Source organism: Volvox carteri (genome assembly GCF_000143455.1).
Source record: "Volvox carteri f. nagariensis unplaced genomic scaffold VOLCAscaffold_6, whole genome shotgun sequence".
NCBI lineage: Eukaryota > Viridiplantae > Chlorophyta > Chlorophyceae > Chlamydomonadales > Volvocaceae > Volvox > Volvox carteri.
This window is the reverse complement of record NW_003307549.1, coordinates 2,323,946-2,347,353: the sequence shown is the minus strand read 5'-3', so window position 1 is coordinate 2,347,353 and position 23,408 is coordinate 2,323,946. Positions and strand designations below refer to the sequence as shown.

At 54.5% G+C, this 23,408-nt stretch overlaps 3 protein-coding genes across 3 annotated transcripts in view; 2 read left to right on the top strand and 1 right to left on the bottom strand.

Annotated features, from left to right (window-relative positions):
• The window catches only part of VOLCADRAFT_103513 (uncharacterized protein), a gene marked incomplete at its 3' end in the record, with an annotated part of 1,158 nt that extends 442 nt beyond the window's left edge, over positions 1-716 (bottom strand). The window contains exons 1-2 of the mRNA XM_002947387.1: positions 474-716; positions 282-407 (exon numbers count right to left, since the gene is read on the bottom strand). Of these exons, the coding sequence (XP_002947433.1) occupies positions 282-407; positions 474-549 (202 nt within the window). The 5' untranslated portion in view covers positions 550-716. The remainder of the gene's footprint in view (positions 1-281; positions 408-473) is intronic.
• Positions 717-927: 211 nt separating this feature from the next.
• On the top strand, positions 928-1,576 carry VOLCADRAFT_87832 (uncharacterized protein; the record flags this gene model as incomplete). The annotated part of the gene is made up of 3 exons (XM_002947529.1): positions 928-1,011; positions 1,120-1,255; positions 1,431-1,576. The coding sequence occupies 3 exons, from the start codon at positions 928-930 to the stop codon at positions 1,574-1,576; spliced, it is 366 nt and encodes a 121-aa protein (XP_002947575.1).
• An 8,418-nt stretch (positions 1,577-9,994) lies between these two features.
• VOLCADRAFT_116471 (uncharacterized protein) lies at positions 9,995-21,159 on the top strand (the record flags this gene model as incomplete). Its single annotated transcript, XM_002947528.1, has 14 exons — positions 9,995-10,137; positions 10,205-10,322; positions 10,403-10,544; positions 10,767-10,801; positions 11,278-11,367; positions 12,322-12,423; positions 12,566-12,784; positions 13,557-13,652; positions 13,984-14,190; positions 15,021-15,187; positions 15,630-15,787; positions 16,253-16,418; positions 17,365-17,787; positions 20,307-21,159. The coding sequence occupies 14 exons, from the start codon at positions 9,995-9,997 to the stop codon at positions 21,157-21,159; spliced, it is 2,919 nt and encodes a 972-aa protein (XP_002947574.1).
• Between the last annotated feature and the right edge of the window lie 2,249 nt (positions 21,160-23,408).

Here is a 23,408-nt window from a genome sequence, read left to right as displayed (position 1 = left end):
AGGCTAGCGCGCGCCCTGCATCGCCGCCCGTGTCCATGATGGCGGCCTCAATGTCCCGCGGCCCCAACACACCCGCCTGGGAACAGCCGTATAGGCAGGCGTAACATTCGTCGCGCAGTCCAGGGCACGACATCCCACCGATAACACGGCGCCGACGCTCGGCTAGTTGTTGCAGGAAGGCGGGGCGCGCTGGACGGGCGCCCGGCATGGGTAACGGACCGGGCAACGGCGCCGTGCTTCGAAGCCCGCGCTGCGACAACAGGTCTGAAAACATGGCATACCGGCATCCGTATCCAACACTGCCGGTGCGAAGGCTGCGAAGGACGCATACTTAACTCCACAGCTAGATCCATCGAAGCCACAAAGCGCCTGAACACAAAATTGTGGGTACAGGACCGTGCATGGCGCTGGGTGGCCACAGCAACACAAGTTAATCGTGTGCTGGCGTCCACAGACTCTGCAATCAAGCTGACGTTTCTCCAGGACTTCCATAGCAGAGGCCTGAGACTTCTCCGCCCCGAATACTTCCATGCATGCACCAAGGTTCATTTAGCACCGTTCGACACAAGAACCTATGGTGATAATATAAACTGGCATACTTATTGCAATGGTTTACCGAGATTTTTAGAAATGCTTCCTTACTGTCTAAATACCTTCAGCTTTTTAAAAGGAACACGCCTTAGATATTGCACAACAACGGCATAGAGATGTATAAGTATACCAAAAGCACTTCTAGCGCCGCGCACTGTCATGCATTAATGCATACACCACGCTTCCGTACAACAAGAGTTTGGTGCGCATGTAAGTATGGGTTGCAAGCATGTCACAGTCGATAATCTTACAATAGTATTACATACCTACCCAACTTCAGCGTTTAGCGTTGATTACATAGAAGATAGGTTACTTTCGGGTAGGAGTGGCGAGTAAATGGCCGCTATAGATGTCGCCCTGGAGGACACTGCGGAAGATGGAGACCCTCGAGACCAGCTGACACGAAGTCCAAATGACGCGGTATGTCTTTTCATGCTTTGTGGCTTCCAACCATGCAAATGCGCCATGGTGCACTTGCAGCCATTCGACTTCACTCGGGGTTTATTTAATTCTCTGCTGCGTGTATAGTCTGATGTCGCGGCTGTCGCGACGTGTCTCCACGATGTGCTGGACGGGGACGATGAACGGGTGGATGCTGTGCGTCGTCAATTCGAAGAAGATCTCGGCGTCTACTCCGTTGGTGAAGCATGGGAACTGTTCCAAGGTGAGAGATTGATCACAGAGAGAAAAGCGCGAGTCCGTGCCAGAGACGTGGGGCGGCGATGTCCCCGTGCCGAGAACAACCGGAAACTTTGCGAACGGTGTTTTGAAAGACAGTGTGTCCTTCATTGCAGAGGATTTCCAGCTCTTCCCGCTTCGCACCGCCATGGCACTGAGAGGGAATGTACCGGGCCTTACCGTCTCGGACGCGAAATCCCTCTTGTTCAAGATCAAAACGGCATCGGAGGGGGCCGTGGAGGATCAGGGACACAGGGACGCGGAGACTGGCACCGTCGAGGACGCGGCGGAACTGTGGTCCCGATGAGTGCACCAGCCGCCATCACCGAAGCAGAGGATGTGCCACCCCGCGTCAAGTCGCGTGGTGCTACTGGTAAGTGGCGACGTGAGATGTGTGGCAGCTAAGAGTGGGCAACCTAGAAAGGAGGAACCCACCTCACCCCACCCACCCAATTGTATAATGTTATACATACCGACGTCTATGAAACATCATACCATATGACAACAGAAATGCCCCCCTTGTTTTACAACCCTGTGTAGGCGAGTTCAAAACAAACTGGTCAGAGCTCGGCGGTGTAGACCCATATGCCTGCTGCATCAGCGGCGGCATCAGGGGGTGGTTCATCGGTGCTAAGACTGGCAGTACGCGGCCGGTCGCATTCACCAAGCAATACTGCTGCTGAAAGCCGCTGTGGGTTATGCGTGGTTTGATGCCATACTACAATGGCCTGTCTGTTTTCTGCGCCAACGTTTGGCGTTTGTGCGTGGGCAATCCGGGAGTCAACAGCAGGAGGGAGGACCCCTGACATGGGGAGCGCGGGTAGCCAATCCACACGGAAGTGTCGTGGTTTACATGGGCCCAGGCGTGCAACGTTTTGTGTCAGTGTTTGGTTGCATGGGCGGAATACCGGGGGCGATTTCATGGGCCATGCCCCGCCCAACGGAGAGCTCGATGGATTAAGGCATAGATTGCATATGGTGAACATATTCTTCTCGGCAGACATCTGCATTTTCATTTGTTTTCAATGTAGCTCGTGGTACTGAGTTTAGCGGTGTATCAGAGATTTGTCATTGTTTCCACCCGAACCTGTTCATGCATACGAGTGTTGTGGGATAAACTGGACAAACTGCCGATGAAGTGTGGTAGGAAAACAGTGGGGCCTCGGCGACTGACTTGACTGGGTAATGCAGTCGTGGCCCTGAGTGCTTGTCTCCCGTAGTAGTAGTAGTAGTGCCAGAGTACGGTAACCAGGTGTGCAAGTTTTCCCACTCCATGTCGTGGGATCGAAACTAATACGCACATGAGGCACTTGTAAGCGGTCCTCTTGCAAAGTTTTCTGTAAATTCCTTAAAAGTCATGTGCTTTTGGATGCCAGCCCGAGCTAATCCTGCCAACTTGACAGCCAATTCGACACCCTGAACACGCTAATTCGATACCCTGTCAGGCCAATTTGACACCCCGAACAGGTCAATTCGATACCCTGTCAGGCTAATTCAATACCCTGTTAGGCCAATTTCGGCACCCAGACAGGCCAATTCGACACCCGGACAGGCCAATTCAGGCCCAGCACAGCCCAATTCCGAGGCTCCACAGCGCAATTCGAATACCTCCGGCGAGTCCGCCAGAACAATTCCAGACCTCGGCAGACCAATTCTTTTGTCAGGAATAAAATCCAGGCTAATTCTGCGACAGAGCTCCTCCCTAATTCCAGCCCGGATCCTACCCTCCTTACGAGCCGAGGGCTCAAGGGCTGCCAATTCGCCTATAAGCACCATCCTACCTCGCACTTCCAACGAAACAAGTAATGAAGGATACTAATAACGACCAAAGGGAACGATAGAGTTGCGGTGGGACCATATGCGTTCCAGCATCCTTGCCAGGCGTTCAGGTTCCCACTTCATAGCGTCCTTCATATGCTCGAAGCGTGGGAAACCCATATCAGATCTGATTTTGTTGTACACCGGACAGTCCATCAAAATGTGCTTCTCGTCCTCGATATGGCTATCGGTGCCACAGCAAGGGCATACTCGCTCCTCCCTAGGTATATAACGCCGTCCCTTACGCGCTCTGTTAGCCGCCAGTGCCCAACAGCAAAGCCTAAACTGCATAAGCTTGCGGTTCGCTGAACGCGGGATAAACATTGCGATATGCGGGAGCACCTCCTTCCTGCCCGCTTGCTCGGCCGCCAGACCCATCCAATGCTTATGCGATGATTCTCATTGCCCCTTATGCGTGAGAGGGAGGCGGGCAGTGGTGTTGCATGGTTGGGTAGCTTTGCGGGCCGGTAAAATCCCAGGAAATCATCCACAGTACCGTAAAATCTTGGCAAAATCCGCCAGCATGCGGTAAAATACTTCGTTCCGTAAAATATATTAAAATCCATAATTTTGCGGTAAAATCTTTATTTTGTAAAATCTTTAGTTCCGCTACGGTATACTTCGCCATGTGAATTCCTGGCTGCTTGCCGTCTGACGGGTACAAGCCCCTTCTGTTGTCCGCTTCATCTGGGTTTTGGAACTGCAAGGCTACCAGCAATGAACGCTGCAGGGCAGGCTAAGATTTATGCAAGCAACTAGCTCGGCTGAACCGGCTGAGCTACGCTGGACACCGAGAAATACGCTCAAAGCAGGTCTACTCAACATGAGCTCAAAACAACGGGTAAAGGCAAACTAGAGCAAACAACGAACCAACTGCACGAGAGGGGCAAGGAGGTTACTTTCCTCGACTTACCCTCCCCTAACGCCGCTAACACATATCACACACACAACCTCCAACAGGACTATACTGATCCCATTACTCGCGAAGCCCTCCTCAGACTCCGAGCCAGCCCAGCCACCTACGCGGACAGCCCGCGCACCCACTTGCATCGGTCGCGCTCTTCAGCGATGTTGCTCTGTGCGTCGCCGTGCCGTGCTTCTTCCTTCTGCACCATCGCAGCGGCCCGACCTAATCGAGATCACTATTATTCCCGGGAATGTCTGCCCGAATGGGAAAGCGGTCTGCTGTGAGAATCGGGCTCTAGCGAGATGGTGGCCCTAGGTTTTTGTTGGGCATACCTCTGTTTGAAGGCGCCCTTAATAACGGTTTAAGAATGCTGGGGGACGGAATGCTTGAGAACACTGCAGTAAGCTGTAACAACGCTGTGAGAACACTGTAAAACTCTGTGAGAACACTGTAAGAACGCTTGAGAACACTGTAAGAACGCTTGAGAATGCTGCAAGAACGCTTGAGAATGCTGTGAGAACGCTTGAGAATGTTGTAAGAACGCTTGAGAATGCTGTGAGAACGCTATAAGAACGCTGTAAGAACGCTTGAGAACGCTGTAAGAACGCTTAAGAATGGTGAGAGAATGGTGTAAGAACGCTTGAGAACGCTGTAAGAACGCTTAAGAATGGTGAGAGAACGGTGTAAGAACGCTTGAGAACGCTGTAAGAACGCTTAAGAATGGTGAGAGAACGCTGTAAGAACGCTTGAGAACGCTGTAAGAACGCTTAAGAATGATGAGAGAACGGTGTAAGAACGCTTGAGAACGCTGTAAGAACGCTTAAGAATGGTGAGAGAACGCTGTAAGAACGCTTGAGAACGCTGTAAGAACGCTTAAGAATGGTGAGAGAACGGTGTAAGAACGCTTGAGAGTGGTGAAAGATTGCTTAAGAATGCGTGAGAAAATGGTTTGAGAATGTCCTTGAGAACGGGTAAGATCGCTGAGAACGCTTGAGATTCCCTGCAAAGAGCGCTCTCTTGAGATTGCTTAAGAACGCTTAAGCGTTCTTAAGCTTGAGAAGGCACAATCTTAAAACATGGCAGATAAGAGCGTTCTCAGAACGCTCTTAACAGCGGCATCCACTTGTGCTTTATATGGCTTAAGATCGCGTTGAGAGCGCTCTTAAAGCGGTTTCATTTTGGTAGGGCCCTTTCCTTTGTATTTTTGATTTCCTGTATTGCTTTTTGATTAAACTGTTTTTTTTCTTGCCCTCTGGCTAGGCGTTCGGTGCTGGGAGAGCCAAACTCTGACTGGCTTGTACGGGTGTGATATCTAATGGTTGGCGTACGGCCTCCCGTACTTCCGTACTTGCCAATCTCCCTTACTCTTGAGATCACCGAAAAAGGCCTAAATACGTCAGTGCTTGGTGCGTAGGACTAGCTTTGGCTGAGGTTCTTTCAAAGGTTGTGGATGGATGGATGGATGTTACAAGCTTCAGCGAGCTCGTACGGCCCAAACGAACCCGGAGGCTCATGAACCGCTTTGACAGCGCCGTCGATAGGGAAAAGAAAAAAGAGAAAAAGTAAACGAAGCAAACAAAACAAACAACAAAAAAGGAAAGTTTTACGCAAGAAGAAAACGGGTGTTTATGAGAAAGAACAGCGTCAATTTGACTCTGAAACACAATTGCCTGTTACCGCCGAGAAAGTTGGGTAGTTAGGTGCTCATGCCGGGAGCGAAACATCTCAAAAATTGCCTTTGCAAGACCACGCTGATCATCCACTTGCATGATATCACGGATGTTCGCATTGACGGCCACACCGAGGTCCCAGAGCTTCTGACGCGCAGACATAATCGCCGGACATTCTACCAAGAAGTGTTTCTCATCCTCAATAGCACCATTACTACGACACACAGCGCACACGCGGTGCTCCCTAGCCCTGTTGCTCTCACTGTTAACCGCCAGGTCGGAGACACACAAACGAAAAAGGATTAGGGCACGATGATGCGCCGGGGGGATATAACCCGCGTACGGCTTCGGTGGCCCCATCCAGTGCTTATGGCGGCCCATCTTCACGCCGGGCTTCCTACCGTCCGTAACGAAAACTCTAGGGTCCACAGCTAGCCTATCATTTGCCCAATCGTCGTTGACACGTGTCCTAAGGGTGTCCATCAGCGCTTCGACATCAAGCTTGCAAGCCGAGTAACGTCTAACGCTCATATCAATGCCTCCCCCGACTGCCTCCTCACCCCAGTCATGCTCTAAGTGGTTAAGGATACGAATGACTTTGGATCCCCAACCATCAAACTGCAAATTCGTTACTAACGCCAAACGAATTTCCTGACGAAAGGCGCTGTGGTATACGCTACTAGTGTCCTCCACCAAACTATTCCAGAAGCGAAATACGGATTCAGCCCAGTGCAGCTGTAGCGGCATCTGACCTAGCTCCATAAACAAAAGCTGGAGGGGTGGTACAGAAGTCCCTACTAATTGTTTCATGAAAAAGATTTGGAGCTTGACCATGCGGTCTCGTATAGCCACATCGAAATAGCATGACCGCGGTGCCTCGTTAGCCGGATAGCCCTTTTCCAACATCGCGAGAACCTGGTCAGCCCCCCACACCTGCGAGCCGTATGATAAGACAGAACGAATTTGCGCATTGAAACACTTCATGCCGACGCTAGGTAGCAGCAGACCCTGCCGGCGCAGCTTGTTGCGCAGAGCAAACATGGCCCGTTGGCCAGCCGAGAACAGCTCATCCGTGCAGGACGCAAAAACCGAGTCTGGTCCGAAGTGCAGCCCCAGATAGGTTGTAAGTTAGATCTTGGTACGGATGCTTGCCCCAACTTCACGGCGGCGGGCTCTTTGACTTCAGAACGGTCAACCGCGTTTGCCGGCCCTGTCAACAGCCAAGCTGCCATATCTTTATTTTCTTAATTTTTATTTTAATTTTATTTTTAGTTTTTAGTTTTTTATTCCATTTTTACTCATACGTAGTCTGCGCTTCACTCCGACGCGCCGACGCCAACGTAACGCGCCTCGCGGCCTGCCGTGGCCCTGGAAACCAGGGTACGAACGCTTTATCCTTGCTCGTCCTTGCACACATAAGGCATCCAGCGCAGCCTTTATTGCCCGTTCGGGGTCCACTGTGATAAACGCATTGAGCCCTTATCCTCGGGTTCGAGGCATCAAGTCGTGCTCCGATGCGGCCAGGCTCCTATTGCGCAGAACTCGGCGGCCCGTTCATGAGCCTCTCCTTTGTATGCAGTGCAGACTTCGAGTTCCCTTCGACCAGCTAACTTCTGTTGTCCTTGAAGATTGGCAGCCGATAATAGGGCTACCCTGCATCAGCTCACTCCCTCGAGCGACCTTTACCCTCTCTTGGCAGCAGACCCTCCTTGGGCAAAAGGATAGCCCTTAGCACTTCTACGAGGAGGTGCGCCTCTGGTCGGTTGCGGGTTTTGCACGGCTTGGCTTCTGCCCTACAGGCTTATGCACAGATGTTGCTTAGATTTCCACTACCGTAGCAGCATTCATCTGGAGCCCACTGTAACAACTACACACACATTCATCCATCCACGTATACTTGCATGTAGCAGGCATGCTGCCAGCTCACCGTCACCTTAAGGACTTCAGCAACTTATCTTGAAATACCATTGGCAAATCACCAACTTCGCCTATATACAAATTGCCGTTGTGAGCTGCCTCTAAAACACTGATTAGGGTGTATTTCCAGTGCAGATTAACGTCGCGGATTAACCCTCTGTCCTCCATCGATACCTGCTCAAACGGCTAAGTTGTTGGCAATCTTGCCTCGCCTTTTCAACCTTTTGTTCCCTTATGGAACGAAACTATGTGGTAAGCTTGTACCAAGGACTTCCGTGCCGTAATCCCTGGCCTTAGTCCGCACTAGAAATACACCCTAATTGTTTTGTCCAAAACAGTTCCTTGTCCTTGCTTCTCTTCAAGTTGCAACTGAGACGGATGACCCTATTTAGGGTTAATGACAAAAAACATTTAGCTAAGAAAGAAATAAAAGAACATACAGTTCCTGGTCCAGTTTGGACGCCGCCATCATCCGAGGTCCATTTTCTCTTATCAATTTATCAATAATTTATTGTGGGTCACCAATAAAATATTTTTAATTCTGATGCATTATGGGGTGTTTCCACTTGGATTAAAGTCACGGATTAAGGTATCTTTAGCCAAGTCCAGAATATAGAATTATCAGTATTGCTTAGTAACGATAAACGATTAAAAAACTGAACCAGGAATATAGAAATGAAACAGTGCTACTAACGTTCCGCACTGCTTCTAAAATTTATTGCTTCTAACAGATATCTGGATAGTGTGGTCTATCACAGGTAGATATCTGGATATCTGGATAGTGTGGTCTATCACAGGTAGATATATCACTGAAATTTTAACTGTTTGCCGTATCATCAATTCTAATTTCTTAATAATAGATTTTTTTTGGATCTACTGTAACGATTAACAGGGAAGGAGCGGTTTCATGGAGTCCCACCCTGTCGGGAGGAACGCCTCCAGGGATGCAGGTGCAGGCAGCAGGCAGTCTCCACAGAAACCAGAAGAGACCGGTCCACGCTGCTTGCTGTGATCCACTGCTTGTTCTTTGGAGTCCGGTCCTAAGCTGGCCTCAACCTCCCGGCCAAGTGAGGGCAAGCATAAACATAGGCAGCTTCCTCCACGGCGCTGTGTAATGGCTGGCCATCGACTTTCAATCAGATGGTAGGACATATACATGCTGTTCCATAGTATGGCGGCAACTAATGCTCGAGCCTGCAGCGTTTCAGATTGCGCGTTTTGTACAGGTGCAAGGCCAGCAACATATGACTGGTGCGTTAGCATACGGCCTGGGCGCTGTAGGTTCGATGGATGATCAGTTATAACAAGTGCCCCTTGCAACCACCTATTTTTGAGTACCGGTATTTCTCCGTCTCCCAAAGGGTCCTGCGACCGCGCAGCGCGAGCCGCGGGCGCCGGCCACATCGGGAAGCGGTGGCCCACATCCGGCGTTTCCTGGCAGCGTGTTTGGCCACCCGTGCAAAACAAACAAGGATTTAAATGGTCCTAGCTACAGAGCTTAAGCTGACATCAATGCATGGTAGCTGGTGTTCAGTGGCTGGAGGCTATGGTGCTTCAAGCTGTTTCGAGGGTTGTTCGGTAGGGTTGGCGGAGTTCAGGACGTAACAGCGCCGGATTGGGCCACGCCGGCACATGGGATTCACAGGAAACCTGCTTGTTCGCAGAAAAGGCAACGGATTATCGGTGTATGGATTATTTGTCAAAACGACGGCTTTTCATCTGTAAGGATGCAATACAGCCCTGCAATACGTTTACCGGTACCCTAGCTTGCTCGGGCACAACGCATGGACACGAAGTTGCCTCCTACAAGTCATAGGATTCGTGTAGAGCAGTTGACAGTAAATGGTTTCCGTCTGCACTTCACTTTAGGCTCCCAACTGATGGGCTTGTTGAGGGACTAGAAAATAATGGTTGAAGCGCTCCTTGCATTGTTTCGCACATACTGAAGCACCAACTGTTATCAACTCGTTATGCATACAAGCTTGAGGCTTTGCACATGTGCATAAAGGCCACGTACGGCACCGTCGGACTGAGCTTGGCATCCGGCAAGGCGATAAACATTCTGTTCGTATGGATATGCGACGTTACCTAATTTTTAATCTCTTGATCTGGATGCCCAGCCCTTTCTTACATGCAATTCAACCTCGCTAAGGTCGTGTTGGGCTCTGCTAATCCACGAATAACTCTCGAACTCAACCTATGGTACAAGTACCTTTGGTTGCACTTAGAGAAGCATTTTCCTACGGGGTTTCCATGTAATACTCATATGGCATGTGAAAGAAACTCGCCACTTGCAGCTATAAGAGACCTATACGTCGGTAATTTGTCGTGGAACAGCTTACCACTTGATACATACATTTAAGCTGGTGGCTTCGTTGCGTGGGGCCCGGGGCTTGTTGCTCCTGGGAGACGAATGGGGTGCAGCTCTAGCAAGGATGGCTACGAGTCCCAAGACCAAGGAGCTGGAGCTAACCCCGATGACCCGAAGAAGTCAGCTTTGTTACGGGAGGAGGCTCTTAAAATCGCGGAAGAGATGATGGGACTTACAAAGGGAAAGTAAGTTATCTCTGCGCATAACCTGAAGTAAAATCTTTCCAGAGCTATCCGTAACGCCCTTGTTTAGGCGGTTCCACGAGTACTATACGCGTCTGACGCTTACAAGCTATGGCGCAAGCTGTAAGGTCCTGACAGCCTACCACCGCACCACAAACAAGAAGGTGGCAGTGAAAACCATTCCAAAGGTATGGAGGAACGCCATTACACTCAGCTGGATGAAGAAGGCCCGGTGCAGGACCTCGCATTTGCTTTTTCGCCGTTTCAGAGTCGTAAGCAACTGGACCGACAACGCCAAAAGGTAATGCTGGAAGTTGGCACTTTTCGGATGGTGGAGGACCACCCCAACGCTGTCCGGATGCTGGAAATATTTGAGGGTGCCGAGTGCTACTACATTGTCATGGAATGCTGTGAAGGCAAGTGTGACGCGGGCGTTATAGCCCCTTGGCGCTTCAACCAAATCCAGGTCTGAACACGGCCGAGGCGCCGGGGATTGCTGTGTACCTCATGGGGAGCACCGGTGTATCTGCCGCCGCAGGCATGACCCTAACCATATCACATGGGCTTCCTGGCCATCATGCCTTTCCCCCTTCCCTTTCCTTCCACCCACCACTTGATCACTTCCACTGCAGGCGGAGAGCTTTTTGACCACATTAGCAAGAAACAGGTGCCCGGGCTTGGATATGTGTGTGCTACGTGGCCGTTCATGAGATAAGAACCGAAGACCGGAACTAGGGCCCAAGGAAGTGCCGGTTTTACGGGGCCGAGGAAGTCCGCCTAGGCCAATCAGTGTACTTTGGGTCTGTTACCCTTTCCCCTCTAGTGCCAAGGTCTCGCTTGGGGAAAGCCCGCCGCCTGGTCGCCCGCATGTAGTCTCGTTCTCGTCTCTCTCGTCTGGGCCGGGCCTGCCCAACACTGTCGGAGAAGCCTTAGCCTCGGGCATAAGGCTGGTAGGCCCCTTATGTCGTATACCTAGGCTTGGTCTACCACATGTAAGACCTACCCAACTGACCATGGGATCGAATCGTAGGGACGATCCCCGTGGCATTGTGGCGTGATGAGGAGCAACATGTCTGAGTTGTTCCCGTCCTGTCCTGTCCTGTCTTGCATCCCCCGCCCTGTCCTCCACTGCCCTTCGACCAGGGTTGCTTTACGGAGCGCCAGGCTGCCGGTCTGTTGCGGAGCCTGATGCTCTTCCTGGCGCACATGCATAGCAAGGGGATAGCACACCTGGTAGGTAGGGGGGTAGGAAGTTGGGGCGTGGATGGTGACGGCGCTGTTGCTATCACTCCTGGTGTTGGAAGTCAAGAAGCCTGGAAGCCTAGATACGGAACCCAGGGTTATGATTGGAGGATGGGGGACGCCGCAATATTATGGGTGCTGATTGGGGAGTGGAGTATAAAGTTGGGTTTACATCGCCGCCTGCGGCTATCGGTTTGGGAGCGAAAGCTATCTGGGCTCAGGAATCAACACCTCCGGAATGCTAGGGTTTGGATTTGCGAGCGGAATCGAGATGAGGGAGATGGACTTCAGAAGGTGCAAGCGGAACGAAATCGACGCCGGACAAGAGGGGGCGGTGGATTGGCTGTGCGCGTGCTACACTGCCCGTGGGGGAATAGAAAATGGGTTTGAGAAGGGGAAGAGCAGAGGGGCGAGTGGGATGGAGATGGCAGGGAGAGGCGGTTGATGTGGAATTGTATGACCCGAGAGGAGCGGGTTGGCCAAGGTTGTGGCTGTGTCCAGGTGCCCCGTGCTGCACATTACAAATTTTGCGAGCTCCAAGCCGTGGAAGAGGAAAAACAAGTACTTTTGGACTTTTAAGGCATGTAATAGTCCTGAGTAGGTCGGTTAGTCCAACGCACGCACATACACACTACATTTAGCTGTGGGAGAGTGGGAATCTGACGTTCCCGGATCAGATTTGGGTCAAATCCAGCATTGGGGTAGAGGCCCCCAGGTGATGCGATGTAGCTGAGGGGAAATATGGGCGGAGTAGGGACCGTGCCCATTGAGTTTGACGTTCGGCGCAAGGGAGGTTGCGGGGCTCGGTGGCAGGGGAGTCCAGAAGGGACACCACCTTAAACTTAACAGGCCCAATGTGTTAGGAGACGGAGGTGTTGATACTCCAGTTTCTTAAACCTATGTATGTTAACATGAAGTGATGCCCCCCTTGTGGTCTCTGAACAGGACATCAAACCAGAGAACCTCATGTTCGACAGCGAGGGGGCCAGTGGGGTTCTGAAGGTGCTGGACTTTGGCTCGTCAGTGTTCGTGCAGCCAAACGAGATGGTAAGCGGTACAGCACTGAAGGCGCGAAACGCTATACAGGCTTAAGCCTGGCTCGGCCCTGCATTGATGCAATTTTCATTGGCGGCAGACCTGAGCTGCTGAACTGCCGAACATTATCCGCCTCGTGGGCGCGTGTGTGCAGGTTCGCAACGCCTTTGGGACCGTGCGCTACGCCTCCCCGGAGATGGCCAATGATGTGTGCGGCCAAAAAGCCGACATCTGGTCGGCAGGGGTGGTCATGTACATCCTGCTGTGTGGCAAGGCGCCATTTCTCAAGAACAATGACATTGACACCCTGGACTACATCAAGAACGGCCCCCGGGTCAAGTTCAACGGGGAGCGCTGGTCGTCCATATCGCAGGTGGGATGATGGAAAGGCTTTAGTGTGTTAAGGACCGGGAAATGTTTATCCCCTGCGGAACGTGCGGGGGAGGGGATCTGGAAGGAGGGGTACGATGCTTGCGCTGGTAAAGGTGTTTTTTGGGGGGAAAACCAGTTGGAAGAATCCAGGGAGCGGGAACTAGCTTCAAAGGGACACGGTCCGTCTTTTAGTCCGTTGCAGCAGCGTGGCAGGTAGGGGGCCGTATGAGGGGTTGGCGGCGGTGGGCTTTGGGGGGGGTCACGACGAAGCACAGACGATTGGCGACAAGAAAGTACAATAGACGGATACTCCAAGATTAGACCAAAAACGTAGGACAATGTGCAAGATACTGACCCGTCGGCTTGGGAGGCCAAGGAAGGGCCATAGGGTAGGGTTGGCTTTAGGGGGAGGATGTGGAAGTAGCAGGCGCCCGCAGGATTTGGTTGGGCGATGGGCGATGGGGGACTGCCTCTCCCCCCAGTGAGCTGCGCACACATACCTCTGCGTTGCGCGGTCCGACCCTGACATCCTGCTGTACCGACCTTCCTGTGTCGCCGCATTGCCTGGACCTTGCACCATTATGACTCGAGACTTCTCCCCGGCATGTGCAGCCCTCACAGCCCCCATCCGCCGCCTGTGCCAGCCTCACACGCCTACACACCCGCCTCTCCTACTCCGCCAGCTCCACCCGTCGGCCTGGCGGACGCCGGCAGCCGGTTTCTTTGACTTGTGGCATACAATCCCCCCCTACCGCCCCGCGCCCCACTCGCAGTGTGCGAAGGACTGCATTCGGACCCTCCTGGAGCCCAACCCGCGGGCAAGACCCACCGCCGTGGAGGTGCTGGGTATGCCATGGCTCAAACAGCAGGTGCGCGGTGGGTTGTGTATGTGTGTAGAGGAATGGATGGGGGGAAATAGTGGAAAAGGGCAGTGGGAGTGAAAGCGGGCCTGTGCGGGCGTTGCCGGCTCTGGCGCTTGTCTTCATTTACCCACGGTCGTACCCAGGCTAAAAACTCCAGACCTCGTTGCGTGTGATGTCATTAATGCCATGAACAGGTGCGAATAGGAAATGGGTTGTTTGTGGCGCTCACGACATGACGAGGCCTATGGCGTAGGTGGCTTGTTGGGTTCATGTTCTCCCGCTTGTCTCCTTGCGCTCTTTTCCCCGCGTCTAACTCCCACTCCCTGTCATCCCGCAGGTGCCGGAAACAGTCATCGTGCCCGATACGCTCAAGCACCTGCGCACCTTTGCCAACCAGTCGCGCATTCGGCGCCTGCTGCTGGGCCTTATGGCGGACCAGCTGGTCGGCAGCGGAGCTAATCAGCTGCTGGGGCAGTTCTACTCCTTGGATAAGGACTTTAGCGGCACGTTGGAGGTTTCGGAGCTGATCAAAGCGGCGAAAGAGGTGTGTGAGTTATGGATTGGCAGTTGGTGGCTGGGGTTTCGGATTTCCGGACGGGTGGCCAGGCACTATGGAAGGACTGTCGTAGCGTTGTGAGTCCCTGCCTGGTTGTGAGGTGGTGGACCTTGGGAAGGATGGAGGACATATCAAGGTGGGGTGGCGTAGGATGATAGGGTATGGTGATAGGTAGGGTGATAGGGTATGGTGATAGGTAGGGTGATATGTAGGGTGATAGGGTAGGATGATAGGGTAGGGTGATAGGTAGGGTGATAGGTAGAACGGTTATCTTTGTGGGGCTTGGGCTGTGGGGGAAGCTTGTATGGGTGGGTGGAAGCAGCAGCGGTGACAGTTGTGCGTCAAGAAAAGGAGAAGAGGAGAAAAGCGGAGTTGCGAATAGAAATGCTCCTCCTCCCCCTCCCTCAACCTGCACTTCCACATCCCTATGTGTGATATCCACGGACCCTGCCGCGACCCCGATCTCCAAGAAACCCCACACTCATTTTCCTCCCACACCAACCTCCTTAGCTAGCCCTTGTCGCCCGGTTGAGCCTTTCAGGCGACTTCCAGAATTTGCATCGCGTCTCAGTCACCTCTTGCTCATCCCTTGTGCCCTCAACCTCCCGCATCTCGCCTTCCCCATCCCCTTTGCTTCCGGTAGCACGGGTCGATGACTCCATCATCGCTTAGGACTCGTTCCCTAGGGGCAGTTTCGGGCTTTGGACGCCTCCCGGCAGTCCATTTCTGGTTTCCATGCATATGATTCCCATCCCCTCATCATTATGCCAAACCTTGTAAATCTCACTTCCCCCATCCCCATCTTCCCCCTCACGTAGGCCATTCCTGAGTTATCGGAGGTGGAAATCAACCGCATGTTTGAGGCGCTGGATGTGGACCAAACCGGCACCGTGGACGTCAAGGAATTTTTCGCGGGCCTTATACAGACCATTGACGAAGAAAAGCAGACGCTGGTGGCGCAAAAGAGTTTCACCATGTTGGACAAGTGAGGGGGGGCCTTTGAGGAGGAGGCGGGGGACGGTGGGCGGGGGACGGAGCAGCAGGGGATTTTGGAAGGAACAGGAGTTGCACTCTGTACTCCACGGCGTAATTGACGTGTCCTGTGTCCTGTGTCCTGAGTCCTGTGTCCTGTGTCCTGTCTTTTGAAGGTCCATGCAAGCGCATGACGACTTCCGACCATCCGCCTTTTGCCGCCTTACCACCTCATCCGACACACATTCGCACTTTGCACTGCGTTTCAACCGTTCCTCGCATCCCCCTTCATCCATATGGGTGTATAAAACTGGTGGTTGTTGAAAGATCTCTGCAGGTGCTGTGCATAGGGATTTACGCGATTGTGTTAACGTAATTGTAAGGCGTTATTTCTACGGAAACGGCATTCGCTTGTAGCAACTGTCTTTGTCCCATGGGGCGGTCTCTCTCTTCAGGCGCGGCTCGGGTTACGTGACCAAGGAGGTGTTTATGGAGGTGCTTCTGGAGCGAGTTCAGGCGGGCGCTCTGAAGATGTTGGGCGCCAGGGCAGCAGGTGGTGGGGACAGCCCTCTGCGGCATGAGGCGGAGCTCAAGCTGCATGGCCGGCAGTCGGGTGAGTGGTGGTCCGGGCGAGGGAGGGAGGGAGGGAAAGGTGTGGGCGGGTGGTTTGGTGGGTGGTAACAGGGCATGGCTTCGGTGAATGGCGCGGAGGAACGGAGAGGAGAGAAGGGGAGGGCGCAGTTGGTAAGTTGCAAAAGCCGCAGGCGCTGGGAAAAGCGATATCCAGTTGGCGTACACAAGGCCCAAAATGTTGGTAGCATGAAGGGGGGAGGTGAGTATGGACGCGCACTTACAAAGCCAAAGATGGGTCCGTGAACCCGTACCGCGGCCCTCCGCCCGCGAAGGGAAGGTGCTAGAGAGCCCGCCTCTTTAGCACCTTCCCCCCTTCCCTCCTTCCCATCCAGTTCGCTATTCCGGCATTCCCTTCAGCTCGCCCGCCTTCCACCGCCTCGTCTGTGCGTAATGCCCTCATCGTAAACGCCCTCGGCATCACCACCACCTGGTACCACGCGCACAGGGTCTGAAGGCGCCGACTCGAAGGTCATTTTGGACCCTGGTCTGGTCCAGGAGCTGGAGGCCGAATTCGCCTACTTGGACGCCAACGGGGACGGCGTCCTCAGCTTTGAAGAGTTCAAGGCCATTCTGGGCATCCAGTCCACACCCGAGGGACTGACCTTGGCACAGTAAGCAGTAGTGCAATAGCGCAGTAGTGCAGCTTTCACCCCTCCCCCCTTGTGCGCGAGCGCACACCCGCCGCCAGAAGGAAGAGAGAGGGGGGAAGGGGGAGGGGATACGCGCGTATGTGATTAAGTCAGAAGGAATTCGGTCACCAGCGGGGTGCTCAAGGGCTCAAGGGTGTACGAGCAGAATAGGGAACGGGGGAGGCCTTGATTAATATTCCTAAGCAATCATTGCGCAGTAACTCAAATGAAGTAAACCCAACCCTAAATAATGTACTGAATCCAAAAGGTCAAGAGGTCAAGGATTGGTCATATGTTTGGTATTTTTGCAAGGGCTCACGGGACATTGACATGACTCCTTTTCTCTCCTGGGGAGGCGGGGTGGGCTGCGTAAACAGCCTAATACCGCGTTGAGGGCGTCTCGTTTGGGAACTGCTTCGCCCTCCTCTGCGACACTCACCTATTCCAGTTCAGTCTCCCAGATTCCCACTCCTTTCCACTGCACTCCACGCGGCATCTGATCCGACTTGATGTGCAGTTGGTTGCTGCTGCCTTTTCTCCGTTGTGCGCCATAACTTGGGGACATAGAACCTTGCGGCGAAATGATGACGCGCTTCGTCGCTCTCCTCGCGCAGTGTCGCCTTGGTTCTTGTACATGTGCACCGTGAATGCAGAGGTAGCGACAGGGTAGTGGGATGGGGGGATGTAGGTGACGCGCCTTGCCTCGTGCTCCTCCCGGCGTCGCGCCTCCTGGCCTTTGCGACTTTCCAACCAAAGGCTGAAAAACCCTGAACCTTGTCCCGTTTTCACCCCTCCCTTGACTTCGAAATATTCCCATGCCAAAGCTCAGCCAGACTGTCGGCCAACACAACTCTGTTCACACTTCAAAGCCAAAGCACAGTCGCACTACCGCCAGGTGAATCAACCGGGCCTTGACTCGCTCCCGCAGGCCGCAGCTCGCAGCCGTACCTTCGCTTCAAGAAGGCATGGAAACGCTCGCCCAGACGCTTCGTACACGTACCCGCAGCGTGTCGAAGGACGAGCAGTACCAGCAGCCGCCCATGCAGCGTCTGGCTCTTGCCCGGGTTTCTCACAACGGCGGAGGCGGCAGCGGGACAAATGGTGGCGCTGGCGCCGGCGGTAACTGTGGGCCCGGCGCCGGGCCCGGCGTCAGCGGCGGCTGTAGCGGCGCAAGCATGACGGCCGCGCTGCAGCGGCATGGCGGTGGCGGAGGCGGCGGCCGAGCCAGCAGCGGTGGCAATACCACACAGCCGCTGAGCGTGGATCGCGCGCAGTTGGATCTGGAACTACCGATTGATTTGGAAACGAGGGACTTGTTGCAGCTGCTAGCGCCGGCGAAACGAACAGCGAGGTGAGATTCAGCGGTCCAGGAGATTGTGGATTGCTGTTTTGTACCCGGGCGGAAGGGGGTGGTGGGCAGCAGGCGAAGAACTACCTCCTCCAAGAGAACTTCTTGATACGTTTGTGTGAATGGCTACCCCTTGGTTACCTGGGATAATGTGGATGTAGGCAGCGGATCGAGAGACACAAAAACGCAGACAGACAGGTTATGAGATATAAATGAGGCCTTCCCTGGAGAGCCCTTCTCTCCCCACCACCACCACCCCACTTCCGCGCCCAGGGCCGCCACTTCCCGCCGGGATATGTTCACATCACCACCGCGGCGTCCTTCGCTACCGGCCTATTGTCCCCTGCCCCTTCCATCATTGCCTTGCGACACCGAACTCCCGAACTCCCAACTTTGCGAACAAGTCTTGGTTCTCCCGTTGTTCAGCCGTAGGAGCGAATTAGGAACAACCCAAGCAAGGCCAAAGTTACTATACTTAGACACCGGAGCAGAGGCCTCCCACACATGGACCGGGAACACCGGGCAAGAATACCTCACTGTCGTTCACTGTCTCGTGCCTTGGGGGCGAAGACTGCGTCGGGCGAGTGCTGTGGATGTGTGTGGCCCACACGTCAAGACGGGGCCGGCACCCTACCCACACCACACGTTACCCTCCGTGGATGCGGCCGCTGCGGTGTGTATGAATGTATCTTTTCGAACCTGGCTCAGCAAATCTGATTGAATCGGCTCGGCTTACGGCAAAGCAGCATGCCAAATGCTGTTGCATATAAACGAGACGACACTTCACGGACGCTTCATAGAACGCCGTTCAATGCGCAGTTCATTAAACCCCAACGCCACTCTCCCAATTTCCACACCACCTATGTGCCAAACCCGCAGGTCCCCGCGTTGAACATTGCGCTTCCTCCGCCCCCATCCCATTCCCCCAGCCGCCACCGCCGCTCTCGCTTAGCTTAGTTGCGTTGGTTGGTTATTGTTCCATCGTTGGTGTCGCCGAGACCTGAGTCGGCACACGGGGTTTTCGGTGTCCCTGAGTGGGTCGGCAGTATGTATGGCTGCCGCCATCCTGCATTTGCTGTATTTGGTGCATTTGATGGGCTGGTGGATCGCGCTTGTCCTGCATAGTCTCCACTACGGGACCTGAGTCCTGAACAAATATGATGTGTACTTCTTTTGCATGTCTATTCTTCCACCACGTATTTGCCGCTGTCTTTAGCTTTCCTATTTTCGTTTTGCACATAACATAACGAAACGAATATGATTCCTTTTGGCTGAGCTTGCCAAGATCTTGGATGTTCCTTGCATGTAGTCTATCTAAACTTTGTTTTTCAGTAATTGTTAACACTGTATCATATCATACGGCCGAGCGAAAAAAGGAGGACTTGCGCTTCGGCTTTTCACGACTTTGACAAGCTCCATTTTTTAGAATTTTTAGGATCTCTCTTGCTTGTCGTGGTGACCGCGGCGCCTCTTGGATAAGGTCTGATCTGTTGCCCGTGTTTTACAGAGGGCTTCACGGGGGGACTCACGTTGTCGCGTGGATGGGGTGACGGTTGACGGTGGGCGAGTGCGCGGCGGTGGCGGCGCGGGTGCAGTGACCGCATCCTCGCCTCTCGACCAGCCGACTCGTGCAACATCCGCTTTGCGGCAGTGCGATACCTTGTCGTTGCGGACGTTGGCGGCTACGGCTTTTTCCCTGAAAACAGCTGCAGATTGTTGTGAGTTGCGATTGCCCACAGCCTTGCCCACAGCAGTCCTTGCCAGCGCCTCTGTCGGAGTTTTACGCACAGGGCTTGGTTGGCAAGCAGGCAGGAAGCTTGAACCGACCCGCGGTTCACAGCAGGTGCTGTTAAACACGCACAACAACCGTGGCAACCCTGCAAAAGAAACACGCTCTCCTAAGTGTGCCTCAGCGACGGCGGCAGCGATACTTTTGGCTGCAACGGGAGCTGCCGCTCCTCCTCCTCCCTCTCCTCCTCTGCGCGCACAACCGCTGGCGGCGGCGGTGGCGGCGGCAGCGCCGTGGCTGCCGTCAGTGCTGAGGCCAGTCAGGGGCTGTCGCAGCGCGGCTCTCCTCGTTTTGTCGATTTCCCACGCATGCGGCTACGGCAGAGGCAGCAGCGCAATCGCCACTACCAGCGCGGCTCCGGGAAACCCACGGGTGCCGCTCCTCTTGCGCCTGTCTTAAACCCAACTACGGAATCTGGTACGACACTGTACAGCGGTCCGTATCCCACGACCCAGACTAAAACCATACATCGGCGCGGCAGTCAAGAGGCACCGGCAACTGTGTCCCACTACCACCAGCCACAACGGGCACCGTATTGGCCTCATCCCATCACCACCGCCATCATTAGTACCTTTGTTTGCTCGTTGCCCGTCGCCAACCTGCCGCAACCCCGATGACGCCTTCCTTCAACCGACCAAACGCACGTGTGCACGGTCGCCTCTCCTTCACCTTGCCGGCACCCACTACCACTCAACCACTCACCCACTACCTACCACTCACCCGTGGTGCGCAGCCAAGTACCACTCGTGCTCCATCAGCAGGCTGCTGGCGGCAAGGCGAACTCCGGCTCTTTCGGTGACGGCAGAGGCGGCGGCGCAACCGCGGCCGTTGACCGTGCCGCCAGCGTCAGCCGCCAGCCCAACAAATCCATGTCCGCTGGCGGTACCGGGGCCGTTCTCGTGGGCGACCCGCGGGTCGGCAGCTTTAAACGTGACGCGATGGCGTTAAGTGTCACCTTAACGCCGCGTTCCTCTCGCGCTCCTTCATCGAGTACGTCCGTTCCAGGCCTCTCCCTCCTTGACAAGACGCCGTCAATACGCGCGCCGTCGCTGCCGCCTCTGGCGGCCCGCCCAGGCTTGGAGTTCGACGGTTACTGTGGCAGGGTGAGCACCAGCGGCGGTCCAGCTTCGGGCCGCATGGGACGGGACAGTCCCTTGCTGCGTTGCAGCTCTTCTGCCGAGGCGTTGCAAACGGCCGCGACGGCAGCTGCAGCAGCAGCGCAAGAACTGTACGGCTGCAAGCCAGTCGATTACCAAGCGCAGGTACGGTGGCGGGACCCACCAAGCGGCTCGGTGCAACAGGGAATGGTCGGCAGCTCGGAGGTGCGGACTTTATCGCCGATAGGTGTGGCTGAGGCTGCAGCAAGGGACGAGCCGTCGCCGTTGCCGTCGCCGCGGTCTTGTGTCCTTTCGCGCGCCTCGGCAGTCCCGACTCCCCTTGGCGATGGCGGAGTTGCCGCCATCTCAGCGTCTCCCGCTGCGGCCGTCCTGGATGACGCGCCTTTGCTCGGTGGCTTCGTGCGAAGCTCTGACGCTGGAGGAGCGTCAGCGGAGTCAGCGGTGACTCCACAAGCCAGGAATAAATAGCAGCAGCCGAAGGTCCATGTCCGCATCCCGATGACTGTGCACATCGCACCCTGTCTCTACATGAAGGAATGGAGGGCGGTGGACTCCCCGGCGTCCCAGGCATTGAGCTCTTTTCCCCCTGTTGCGGTATTCCTTAATGAGCCGAGCTGAGAGAAATGACCAACTGGCACCACTCAGCGACTCAGTGCTGCTCATTTAATCTCTCTCTCACACACAGAAACTCACGATCACACACACGCACACAGCTCTCACCGCGGTCTTGCAGAGTGCACGCCACGGCGCAGCATGGCATACAGTGCGGTGGCGAATTCAAACATTTGCAGACGCCACCTGGCAGCCGGGGAGCACCCGGTAAAAAGTACCAAGTGCGCTGTGTGCTGTGCGCTAAAAAAAGGGCCTGCAGCTGGGGTTGGCATGGAGGGCCGATGATGCCGCGGGAAAGCGGCATATAGGAGGTCGCGGATGGGGTGAAGCGACGCATGGGGGTTGGTCTTCGTGGGCAAGTGTGTAGGTCAGGATAGTGGATGGGGCGATATGGGTCGCTCGGAAGAGGCGATTGTGCCCAACATCGCGCAGCGCAGGGTTTTTGTAAATAATGGGCTGACCTGGTAGATTGGTGGAGCGCAGAGTTGGCCTTGCGATTTGCGACCTGTATTGGGTTATCTGCATGGCGATGTGCCTGCGGGCAACGCTGGCTGTCGTACCGAGGCAGCCGGGGCAACCGGGTCGAATGGAGAAGGGGGCCGGGTAAAGCAGCTCGTCGTCGTCCTGCGCACACGCGGCCAGAAGGCAGATGCCTTCCTCTGCGTCCCTTTTGGATGTTCTTCCTGTACTATGGGGCTACATGCAGGGGCTCAAGGAAGGGTTAATTAGCACTATCGAGTGCGCAGTGCATAGCCTTGCTCTCAGACCGCCGGTATCCTCGCACTCCCCGCATCCCCACCACAAACCACTTATTCTGTTTGAGTGTTTTGCACCTCGACATGGGAGAAACGTCCTGGCCGGGTATGGGTGGAAGGAATGAGTTTGTTGGCAACGATATGTCCGTGGCTGTGGCTGTCTTGGGGACTGGAGCCACCATAGTGCTGCACCACTGCGGTGCTGCGGTGTGCTCCACACTGCGGGGGTTCACTTTGTTTGTCAAGAGGCGGGGTCAGATCAAGAGGCTTTCCTCGGAGGAGCGATAGACCAGCGGCCCTTCCTGTTCGACCTGCAGGGGTGTTGCTTTCGCACCCAACTTTAAGAATGTTTGTCGTGCTCCGTTGAACATGCCAATGACATAACGGATAGGACAACTGGAAAAGAACGTTAGGCTGCATGGCGATTGTGATTACCGTATGAGCTTGCGTTGTCTGCTGCTGCAGCGTAAATGCGAGTGCTCTGGCGCAATTCAGTGCTGCCATTATTGCGTTGAAGGAGTCGTTGAGGCACCGGGTTTCGGGGCGAAGCTTTCCATGTGAACGTAAAGGAATGTTTTGTCCTTGTAGCGTACAGTGCAGAGTGCCACACTAAGCGGGTGGGATGGGAGATACATGTGTCCCATCGCGTTGGATGCCAGCGGCATCTACAACAGCGTGTGAGAGACAAGGGACGAGCTTTTGAGTGAGAAAGGGGAGGCAGAGTCAGGACCACCAACCATATAACGATTAGGATGGCAGCAGAGTGCCGCGCCTCGTAAGATGCCTCGCTCGCGCCCCGTCGCGCACATTCACATATCGCGCACATATCCGTGCACTCATGTTGTGACTGGCATATGGGTATGTACGCATACACGGTTCTGTGGTCCTCCTGGATAGATAAGGGAGACCCTACGACAACGATGTTGTGAGGGAGCGCAGCGAGGAAAGGGGCAGAGAGGCAACGTGGGTGCAGGGCAGCCAGCCACTGCTCACCGCCCAGCTCGCGACGGATATTGGATATATCCCGTTCCTTGCTTGTGCTGCTGCAATGCGTTTGTCGTGATGTTTTCATTTCCCATGCGCAGCTCCTGCGCCGGCGAGCAGGAGAGATCGCTGCATGTCATGTACTGTGCCTGGGGCGCCAACAGCACAAATGCATGGGGAGATGCCTGGGGGGAACGTTTGCAGCCACGCTCCTGATTTTAATATTTGGGGAGGGCCTTTGACCCCCCGTGGCACCCTTGGCCCCTTGCCCTAGAGGGGCTCTCCCAGTCTTACATGCCATCGGCCGCATTTAGTGGGCAACATCCTAGCCAGGAGTTGCGGCCCTTACAACCCTCAAGAGGTAGT